Source organism: Aotus nancymaae, unplaced genomic scaffold (assembly GCF_030222135.1).
Source record: "Aotus nancymaae isolate 86718 unplaced genomic scaffold, 86718_ANA_hifiasm-v0.15.2.pri h1tg000032l_1, whole genome shotgun sequence".
Lineage (NCBI taxonomy): Eukaryota > Metazoa > Chordata > Mammalia > Primates > Aotidae > Aotus > Aotus nancymaae.
Genome location: NW_026988446.1, coordinates 185,293 through 196,459, shown reverse-complemented (window position 1 = coordinate 196,459; position 11,167 = coordinate 185,293). Strand labels below are relative to the sequence as shown.

The 11,167-nt window shown below is 47.5% G+C and overlaps 1 protein-coding gene across 1 annotated transcript in view; it reads left to right on the top strand.

Moving 5' to 3' along the window:
* Window positions 1–804: 804 nt before the first annotated feature.
* Window positions 805–11,167, top strand: part of ZNF124 (zinc finger protein 124) — a 32,072-nt gene continuing 21,709 nt past the window's right edge. The window contains exons 1-4 of the mRNA XM_021666936.2: window positions 805–936; window positions 1,257–1,397; window positions 4,447–4,573; window positions 4,919–5,206. Of these exons, the coding sequence (XP_021522611.2) occupies window positions 805–936; window positions 1,257–1,397; window positions 4,447–4,573; window positions 4,919–5,206 (688 nt within the window). The remainder of the gene's footprint in view (window positions 937–1,256; window positions 1,398–4,446; window positions 4,574–4,918; window positions 5,207–11,167) is intronic.

The following is an 11,167-nucleotide window of genomic DNA, read 5'->3' as shown; positions in this document are numbered from 1 at the left end:
GGGTCAGGGATGTTGGCCTGGCTCTGAGACAGACAACCTTCTACCCTCCCTGCGCCTCCTGGGTCAAGACTTGGGCACCTCACCGGGATGCACTGCCAGTGGCAACAGGACAAGGACAGGGTCCCCATCGGAGGTACAAGTGGTCTGGGGCTCCCAGGAGAATTTAGAACTTTCTGCAGACAGATGCCTCTTTTTCCTCATTTTTGGTCCAACTGATATACTGGGTGGTGAGTTAAACTTTACATTTTAATTTATATATATATATATATATATATTTCATTTTACATAAGATGCCTATTTAAACACTCAGACACTGGAGTTGAAGGGAAAATACTTTATATTCATTCTTTTCTTTCGATGTCATTTCGCCCTGTGTAGGAACAGATTTGCCCTGTGTAAGAACAGATTCGCCCTGTGTAGGAACAGATTCGCCCTGTGTAGGAACAGATTCGCCCTGTGTAGGAACAGATTCGTCCCGTGTATGAACAGATTCGTCCTGTGTAGGAACAGATTCACCCTGTGTATGAACTATGTAGAAGAAAAGTCATGAAATTGTTTTGGTTTTACAATTCTATATTTAAAAACATTAAAATTAACTCATTAAACAATCTATGCAAGGGTATTACGGTTTTTTGTTATTGTTGTTGAAGTCCTGAAATACAGAGATAAGGGCTGAGTGGTGGCCCCTGGTGGGGGAGTCTTCACAGGACCAGTATTATTCTGCCCCATCTCATTTGGAAGCTCAACAACACATGTCATTTAGCAAGCAAAAACAGCAACATGCCTGTGTGCCTACCCAACGGAATGGCGAAGGGGAAAATAAAAGAATGGAGAAAAAGATGCTGTACCAGCCAGAACGTGGTGAAGTCACATCGTGGTTTTCTACACGAGAGTGTCTGCTTCAGCTGTAGGGAGAGGTTCCGGGCAAGGCAGCAGGTGTGTTTCTAGAAGACACTCCCGTCTGCCGCTGGAACACACTTATTTATTCTCCATTTCCAGCTCTGCAGGTGTGTCAGTTTCACTGAGTGACCAGCCGTAAAATCCAAACGTGATTTGCTTCGTGGCCAAACCCTGCCATTCACCATAGGCTTCCATCTGTTCATTAAGGGCTGTATGCTTCTTCCCCTTCAACTGCACCCCAGAAACATCCTACTCTCCACCTTCAAATTCATAGAATTGTTGTTCTGTCTTGACTCAAACTTTGTTTCTGCCGCAGCAGAGCACTGAAAGTCTCTTGAGTTAAAGCTTCGCAACAGAGGTCTAAAGTCTGCACAGAACTAGCGAGTCTGCAGCCGTCGGGGCAGCGGCATGGGCGGGCAGCAGACCTTCTTCCACGTTTCCTCACGTTCCTACAACAGCAGAAGCAGCAGCAGCAACAGCTACTACTTCTAATTGTGGTAAAATACTTAGAATAACGACGAACAACAGTAATTGTAGTTGTTGACATTTTGGGTTCATGTATGATTATTTGTAATGTTCTGCAATTTACTTTTAGTATACACATAACTTTTGTTATGAACATCAGGACCTCAAACCCCCACACCTGATGAATGGATCTCACCGATGAACTCATGGTCTTCACCTGCTGGTGCAGGCCCTCTCACCACTCCATCTCCAGACCTAGGATCCGGTCCACCTTCTGAGTCAATATAGTAGCGTTGACACTCACGTGATCTATTTGAGGTCTTGGAAAACAACCTTGCCTTGTTAAAAAACCAAAGGATGGCTTCAAATTGTATTCAGCTGTTTGGCTAAATCGCAGCAGAAAGAATTTTTTCTCAGCAAGTCTATTTTTATGTTACTTGCTTTCAGAGTAAGAGGTTATTTCAGACAAAGTAGTTTGATTTCGTCTTTGTTGAAAATCATAAATAGCCTACAGATAACAAAAAGGGATGAATAGAATTTGCATTCATATGGAGTGCATCATATATGCTTTTAAATTTATCCTGTGAAACGAAATAAAATATATATAACACTGAGCACTGCTTTCCTAAACTAGGAAATCAACATTTCCTTAAATTATCCCAAGTTCTTCCAAGATGCTTCAGAAGCGTTCTCTGGAGGCAGGTGTTCCAAGTGGTGAAGAGTGCTGGATGCATCGGAATCTCACAGGATTCTTGCTTCTACCGCAGAAGAGTTACTTTCCAGGACTTCCAAGGTTTGGAGAAGCTGCTTGATTCGTGTGGTTTACAGAGGTGCATGAGCTTTGGAGTCAGGAAAAGTTAATCCTGAGTCTCAGCCCAGCCTCTTAGTAGCTGTGGGACTTTGGACAAGTTTCTTGTCTTGGAAAGTTATATAAACCTCATCTGCAAGAAAAGGTATGATACTGATTGCAAAAATGACACCAATTCATTTTATGCCCTTTGTGATGTGCTTTTATAGCTGCTCTCATTGAGAGGCAGAATCTGTTTCCCCAACCTTGAATCTCATTGGCCTTACTTGCTCTGGCCAATAGAAAGCTGTGACCATGACCGTGTGCCAGTTTGGGGCTTAGGCACAAGAGCTCTTCAGTGCTTCTGCGTTTTATTTCGGAACCCTGGCATCTCCATGATAACAAGTCCGTGTGAGCCTGCTAGAGGATGAGATATTACAGGGAGGAAAACCAAAGTGCCACAGTTGACAGGCAGCTCGCCCGCAGAAGCAGCGTTGCCTGGTCAACCAGAAGCCGAAGGGCCTGGCTGAGACCCAAAGAATGGCTCATCTGAGCACAGCCTAAAAGGTGGACCAGCTCAATCTAATAAGTTTTGGGGAGTTTTACTATGAAGCGATAGCTGATACGTACACCTAGCGCAGACAGGATGCCAGGATTCAATGACATGTTGATTACAAGTTACCAGACAGAAGGCACCTCTAAGTACTGATTCCCTTTTCCCTTTATGTAAAGTTGGATCTCTGGTTAGACGGTGTTGAGCTATACAGAAGTGCATGTAGACGTGCATGCGTGTGATTGTGCTTAATCTCACACACTTAAACTCCACACCACAGGAGGAAGCAGAAAACCACAGCCTGACCCTTAGGGCCGAAGCCAAATTGCAAAATGAAAAGTTTGTCTTTAAAATATTCCCTTCACATCTAAACTCTGAGGTTAAGGCTGCAGACAAATCTGAAGACATGGGTTTTCTACTCCTGGGGCCCCTCATCTTTTTTCCACTGTCTTTAGAAGAGCCTGGGCCCCTGGCAAGAGCAGGTGGGAAGCAGTAGACTCCCCCTAGATACTTTTTTTTTTTTTTGAGATGGAGTTCTGCGCTTGTTGCCCAGGCTGGAGTGCAGTGGTGTGATCTCGGCTCACTGCAAACTCTGCCTCCCGGGTTCAAGCGATTTTCCCCTCTCAGCCTCCCGAGTAGCTGGGACTACAGGTGCGTACCACCACACCTGACTAATTTTTGTATTTTTAGTAGAGAAGGGGTTTCATCATATTGGTCAGGCTGGTCTTGAACTCCTGATCTCAGGTGATCCACCTGCCTCGGCCTCCCAAAGTGTTGGGATTACAGTGTGAGCCACCGTGCTTGGCCTCTTAGATACTTCTTTATTGCAGCCCACTTCTCTCTCTGGGCACCGTCTCTGCCACACTTGGGTCCAAAGAGAGATGCTTGCAGAAAGAGGGCATTCCCTCACCGCTAGCAGAAAAGAGGGGTTCGAGGCCAGGCATGGTGGCTCATGCCTGTAATCCAAGCACTTTGGAGGCCAAGGCGGGCGGATCACCTGAGGTCGGGAGTTCAAGACCAGCCTAACCAACATGGTGAAACCCCATCTTTAAAAAAAAAAATTTTTGTGCCGGGCGCGGTGGCTCATGCCTGTAATCCCAGCACTTTGGGAGGCCGAGGCGGGTGGATCACGAGGTCAAGAGATCGAGACCATCCTGGTCAACATGGTGAAACCCCGTCTCTACTAAAAATACAAAAAATTAGCTGGGCACGGTGGCGCGTGCCTGTAATCCCAGCTACTCAGGAGGCTGAGGCAGGAGAATTGCCTGAACCCAGGAGGCGGAGGTTGCGGTGAGCCGAGATCGCGCCATTGCACTCCAGCCTGGGTAACAAGAGCGAAACTCCGTCTCAAAAAAAAAAAAAAAAAAAAAAAAAAAAAAATTTTAAACTAAAAGACAAAACAAATATTAATTTTTTGAAAAAAAATAAAAGAAAAGAAAAGAGGGGTTTGGGCCCTTCACTTCCCTGAGGTCAGGGGAGTCAGAGCCCTCAAAACTGCACTTCAGAGTGAGAGCCATTGCCCACAGGGATCTACTTAGCACCTAGAATGTGGCTGGTCTGAATTGGTATGTGCTGGAAGTTTAAAACAGTGACTTTGAAAGATTTAGTACCAAAAAACAAAGAACAAAAAATCCTTCATTAATATTATATTGATTATATATTTAAATCATAACATTGTTGATATGAGTTAATTTATTATAATCAATTTTATCTGTTTACTTCTCTTTTCTGTTGCTGCTAGAAATTTTTAAATGACACCTGTGGCTCGCAGGTGATTTCTATGGAAGTTGCTGCCTTAGAGGCTTGCTTCCCTTTTCAAACCTCAGCCTGCTCGGACTGCTTCCCCGGAAGACCAGAGGCCATGAAAGGTAATAAGTCTGAAATTTTGAAAGAATTATTATATTGTTTCCTATTTTAAATATCATATATATTATTCACAAAGGAATGGAACGTTACATGCAAGGTTAAGGGTATATAAATGAGCCGGGCGCGGTGGCACACGCCTGTAATTCTAGCACTTTGGGAGGCCGAGGTGGGTGGATCACCTGAGGTCAGGAGTTCAAGACCAGCCTGGCCAAAATGGTGAAACCCCATCTTAATTTAAAAAAAAAAAAAGAGTATACAAATGAATGTCCCCTAGGCAAGGCTAGGTCCCAACCCGGAGAGGAAACCCTCCCAGAGAAGAGTTGGAGCCAAAACGCTGCCTCATTCAGACACACGTGGGAGCGTGTCACCTGTCACTCAGTGCCGGAGGGGGCGGGGCCTGAAGCCCTATCCAATCAGGGGGACCGGGGCGGGGACTGCCCATCAGGCGCTCCGCCAGAGAAGCCGAGGCCGCTTCCGGGTGTGCCGGGCCTTTGTCTCTCCCGTCCGCACGTGCGCGGGTCGGCCGGTCGCCGCTGCCCTTCGCCTTCTCTCCCGGGGGTGCAGGAGGCTCGGCCGCAGCCCGGGGCCTCCTGTGACCTGCATGTGCTGGGGGACGCCCCGGAAGCCGGGAGATGGTGAGTCGCGCCGCCGGGGGTCTGGAGAAGGGGCGGGGGCTGTGGCGGCCGGGACTCGGGCTCCCCGCGGTCGGTTCCCGAGGGCGGACCGGGTTTTGCCTACGCGGCGCGGCCCTCGCTCCCCTCTGGCGCCGGGCAGCGCTGGGCGGGCAGGGGCACCCCGGGCTCCCGTCCCGGGTCTGCGGGCGACTTCCGCCCTGCTCGAGACCCGCCCTCCCCAGCCCGGCGCCCGCCTCCCCGCGGCTCCCCGGGGTCCTGCGGCGAGACCCGAGGGTCCCCAGGGGAGAGGAGGCGCCGTGGCCGCTGCCGTTTCCGGCCCCTCTTTAATCTTGTTAAAAATTAAACTCAGGTTTCATTAAAGCGTTACGGTTTGCGCAAACAGCGATTCACGAGTAGGGAGCACCCAGCCACGGTTTTGGTTTTTGGTTTGCGGGCCACCAGACGGGCCCGGTGGAAAGGCTTTTATAAAGTGCGTAGGGAAGCAAAGCAAACTTATTTTTTCTTTTAGTGATGGGGGAGGGGGCTCCCTATGTTGCCCAGGCTGGTCTTGAACTCCTGGTCTTAGGCTCCCGCCTCAGCCCCGCAGTGTGCTGGGATTACCCCGCCCAGCCCAAAGCAACCCCAATTGAATACTTGATTAGTGTTAATTATGTAGTTCTGTTATTCGGACTATTTAGGTGGTTGGTTCCCGGTTATGTAATCAGAAGTAAATTGCTGATTTGGGGTTAAGTTTTCTTTGCGTTCAAGTTATGACTTTACAAGAAAGGCGTGACGTACATTTGGGTTTTCTTGGCGAGGAGCTCGGCACCACGTGTCTTCCTGTTGAGTGATTTCCGCAGCGGTGCCGGTTTTCCCTGCACTTTCCAGATGGGTGGCAAGCAGGGTCTCAAATCCATGACCCTAAGTCTTCTAAAACTTGAGTAAAATTCCAAATTTCAAGTTTCTTCCTCACGCTCTCAAACCCCAACCTCCTCTCTCCAATTTACATGATTATTGGTTCTTTATTGTACATTTGAAACAGATGCAGTATTTTAATTGTTTATCATGTTTTCATTGAGCAGTGACAGCTGCTTCTGAACATTTAACCTGAGGGGAAAGCATAATCACCTGACCTCGTCCATGTAGAACCTTCTTTGTGCCTCCCCAGGCTCACGCACTTTAGCAGAAAGCCTTTGAGTGGAGGTTTCCCTTTGGAACCTTTAAATGGTGATGTGTCCTCAGACACCCTCCTGCTTTTTCTGGGGCCTGGGTTCAAAACTGTTTGAGGATGACGCAATGTGCCCACAGTGGCCGTGTCTCTGGGAGTGTCATAAATAGTGATTGTCAGCCCTTGGGTCCCTTCTCCCAGAAGACAAGGTGAGGTTTAGGGGTGGAGCCTCTCAGGAGCAGCTGGATGGATGAACCCCCTGGGACTGAGTCTCCTGGAATACGCCTCTGTCCCCTTCCTCTAAAACGCTAACCCATTGTGGGGGAGGAGACCCCTCTTTCCTGTCTCGTGTCTCAGAGGAGGAGGAGATGAAAGTTGAGACCTAGTAGGCATGAGGTCAGTGGCGAGGTCGGCTGGCGCCGCTGATGAGGCCTGGAGGCTGAAGATTAACCCCCACCCGTAACCGCACTCCTCTGTAGATCGCAGGCGTAACGCGGAGAATCGCCCTCCGTTCTCGCTCAGAGCCCCACCTGGCCACGTGCCCCACGCCTACCTCATCCCTCATGACCCTCTCACGTACTTTCTAGAACTGTAAGCCTTTAAAAGGGCTAGGATTTTCTTTGTTGGGAAGCTCGGTTCTTGAGATGCAAGTCTGCTGACGCTCCCGTCCGAACAAAGCCACTTCCTTTAAATAATCCGGTGTCCGGGAGGTTTCGCCTGCGGCTTGTCCTGCTGCAGTTGGAACTTAGATTTTTTTCTCTCACCCCTGTCGCCGCTCCTTAGAGACAAAATGCTGTTGGGGCAATCAGATACTGGCATTGAGGGGAGAAGGAATTTCTGCCCTCTGCGTTCTCTCATACTTGTGAAGGGAGAACAGCTATTCAAAGAACAAGGAAACCCCCCCTACAGTGAGGCAGGAACCTGAGAAGCGAAATGCCTTTGGGGCACAGTGAGGACACAGCGCAGTCGTTGGGCGCTGAGTCCTTCGGCGAGCGGGTGGGGGTGGGAGGATTCAGGTGATTAGATGGCCTGGCGTGACACTCGAGTCGGACGTGTCCTTGCTCACAGTACTGCTACTCCTTGTGTTTGTCACCTTGAAAATATCACTTATTTTAACTTCAGTTTTCCATTGATTGAAAAGTATGTTTTATCTGTACAACTTGAGAGATAAGAAAATATTTTCTAAAGTGTAAGAAAGAGGTGTATATCAGAAAAATATTAGATAACTATTTCATGTATTAAAAATTCTTATATTTTTTTCTTCCCCAGAGGAAGTGTAATAAGTTTCACAGGTTGGTTCTTTTCTGGGAGTGGTTTCAACCCTAATTCCAGGGCTTAGCTTTGGGAATGCTACCAGGGCAAAATAGGGACACTGTCTTCCATTATGGGTGCAGAAAAATACATTTTCACAAGAAAGTATGGTAGATAAATTAGTGAATAACAAAGACTCGCTAAAACATCAGTTCCACCTGTGTGCAGAGCGGAGATTTTGTGACAGTGGATGACCCTGTTACCTGGATGTCCGAGTTTAATGGTAAATTCCGTAGGTGGGACTTGGCATTTTTAGATAATTTCCTTATGAAATAATTTGTTATGGAAGTAATTAAGTGACATGTTTATTGGATGAAAGGAATACTTCTGCTTTTCGTGTTGGGTATGAAACGTGCCTTACAATTTTATTCCATCCTATAAACATAAAAACTGAGTTTGTGTGATTTTGCTGATTATTTTTGCATTTAAAAGTGGGAGCCGGGCACAGTGGGTCATGCCTGTAATCCCAGCACTTTGGGAGGCCAAGGTGGGCAGATCACTTGTCAGGAGTTCGAGACCAGCCTGGCCAACATGGTGAAACCCCGTCTCTACCAAAAATACAAAAATTAGCCCAATGTGAAGGTACACGCCTGTAATCCCAGCTACTTGGGAGTCTGAAGCAGGAAAATCACTTGAACCCTGGAGGCGAAGGGTGCAGTGAGATTGTGACACTGCACTCCAGCCTAGGTGACAAAGAAAGACTCTGTCTCAGTAAAATAAAATGAATAAAATGTGGGCTGGGTGTAGTTGCTCATGCCCGTAATCCTACCACTTTGGGAGGCTGAGGCAGTGATCACTTGAGTCCAGGAGTTTGAGACCAGCCTAGGCAACATAGCAAGATTCTGTCTCTACAAAAAGTAGAAAAGAAGCCAGGTTTGGTGGCGTACGAGTGTAGTCCCAGCTACTTGGAAGGCTGAGGTGGGAGGATTGCTTGGGTCCAGGAGGTTGAGGTTGCAGTGAGCCATGATTGCACCACTGCAATCCAGTTTAGGTGATGGTGAAACCCTGTCTCAAGAATAATAGTAATAGGCCGGGCGTGGTGACTCACACCTGTAATCCCAGCACTTTGGGAGGCTGAGGCGGGCGGATCACCTGAGGTAGGGAGTTCAAGGCCAGCCTGACTAACATGGAGAAACCCTGTCTCTACTAAAAATACAAAATTAGCTGGGCGTGGTGGTGCAGGCCTGTCATCCCAGCTACTCAGGAGGCTGAGGCAAGAGAATCGCTTGAACCCAGGAGGCAGAGGTTGCGGTGAGCTGAGATTGTGCCATTGCACTCCAGCCTGGGCAACAAGACTGAAACTCCTCTTCAAAAAAAAAAATAGTAATAACAGTAATAATAGAATAATAATACCAATTATTTTAAATGATACTTTTTTTTTTTTTTTTTTTTAATAAAGACGGGGTTTTACCATGTTGGTCAGGCTGGTCTTGAACTCCCGACCTCAGGTGATCCACCTGCCTTGGCCTCCAAAGTGCTTGGATTACAGGCGTGAGCCACCACGCCCGGCCCTTTTTTTTTTTTTTTTTTGACATGGAGTCTTGCTGTGTCACCCAGGCTGGAGTCTAGAGACGTGATCTTGGTTCACTGCAACCTCTGCTTCCTGGGTTCAAGCGATTCTCCTGCCTCAGCCTCCTGAGTAGTTGGGATTGCAGGTGCCTGCTACCATGCCCAGCTAATTTTTGTATTTTTAGTAGAGGCAGGGTTTCACCATGTTGGTCAGGCTGGGATCGAACTCCTGCCCATGTGATCTGCCCACCTCTGCTCCCAGAGTGCTAGGATTACAGGAGTGAGCCACTGTGCCTGGCTCATAATTACTCTTTTAAAATAATTAATATAATAAATATTGATTTAATAATATATTAAATATAATTAATATGATTATTATGGTTTTAAAAAATGAATAACCTTGACTAGAAAGCAGAAACATGAGCCTAGTGACTTACAGCTGAGGCCAACCTTGAGCCTGTGGGAGGAGGCTATTGAAGAGCCTGTTAGCTCTTCCTGGGGAGCCTGTCCTGCTCACACCAGCCGTGAAAGGAGCCCTTTTTACCAACAAGCTACAAGGCCCTGGAGAGCTGAGGATCCACAGGCCGACGTGGCTGCTCTTGGGATAGGAGGCGGATTGTGATGCCCTTTCTAAGGGTGTAATTGGGATTGTCCTGGGACTATTGCAGGAAAATTCTGAATTTCCAGTTACTTCCTCACACACTCAAACTCCAACTTCCCTTCTCCAGTTTACAACATTATTACTATTTATCAAATAATTTCAAATTTAGGTTAAAAGTAACTTTATTCTAAAGGAGTATTGCAATAGGAAAGGACCAAATATGAGATCCGTAAGCATCTCAAAGCTTAGGCAGAAAAGGGCTTTCCTTCATAGGGAGGAGCAGACATGATAGAAAGGAGCTGGGAGGGAGACAGCAGGATGGAGGTGGCAAAATCAGATCCTGGATCAGAGACCGTTTCACCTCCAGGTGGCCCTGTTCTTAGGGGTCGTATGTCCGCTGAGGCTGAGTGTGAGTCAGAGTTCGGGAGCCTGAGGGAAGGAGAGAAACTTAAGCAAAGTTGAATAACAGATATTTTCTTCTGACTGCTGAAGAGAAAAGTGCTCACCTAATTGTTTAAGAGGCAAAAAAATGAGAATTTGCAGAGTTTGTGTCTGGTTTTGTGAGAGGTAAAAAAGAAAGCACCATTTAAGTCACAATGAAAAGGAAGTTTCTCTGCAGTGAGCTGCTCTTGATACTCACAGATGACAGGGGATTTCTTTAATCACAGCTGCTTGCCAGGGTTACCGCCCACCTGCCTTTCCCAGCCACTTTGCTCACCCTTTGCATTTTTTCCCTCTGGCTGTTTCTGAGTTGTATCCTTTGTAATAAACTGGTAAACATAAAGTGATTTGCTGAGTTCTGTGAGTAGTTCTGTCAAATTATTAAGCTTGAGGAGGGGTTATGGAGTCTGTAGTTCAGAGGTAGTTGCTCGGAGGTACAGATGGCCCCGGGGCTTGGGACGAGCATCTGTATCGGGGGCAGCGTTGTGGGACTGAGCCCCGAACATGTGGCGTCTGCTCTGACCCCAGTGGTTCCGAATTGAGTTGTATGTTCAGGTGTGTTGGAGAATTGGTTGGTGTTGAGCAAACTCCACACATCTGGTGTCAGAGAAAGAGATATCACATGTCAGAACCTCAGACTGACCCCAGTGACTGGTCACTGGTGAGAACTGAGACCCTGGAGGACGGGGAGGTTTCACCCTGTGAGGGGGACAGTCAGGAGCGTGGAGCTCCCAGAATTAAACGTCCTGGCTGCTGAGGTTCTCTTCTTTCACTACATAGGAGCGAGCCACCTCGTCACGGTGACGGCGATCCCTGAGCTTGTGAGCGTGTTTCCGTTGCTGAGTGTGGAGTCCTTGTGCATGAAACAGGCTGTTTGCTGAGCTGCTGGTTTTTGTTTTGTTTTTATGAATTCTCGCTACCGTGTAACTAGTTTGCCCGAGTGTTTGAGAAT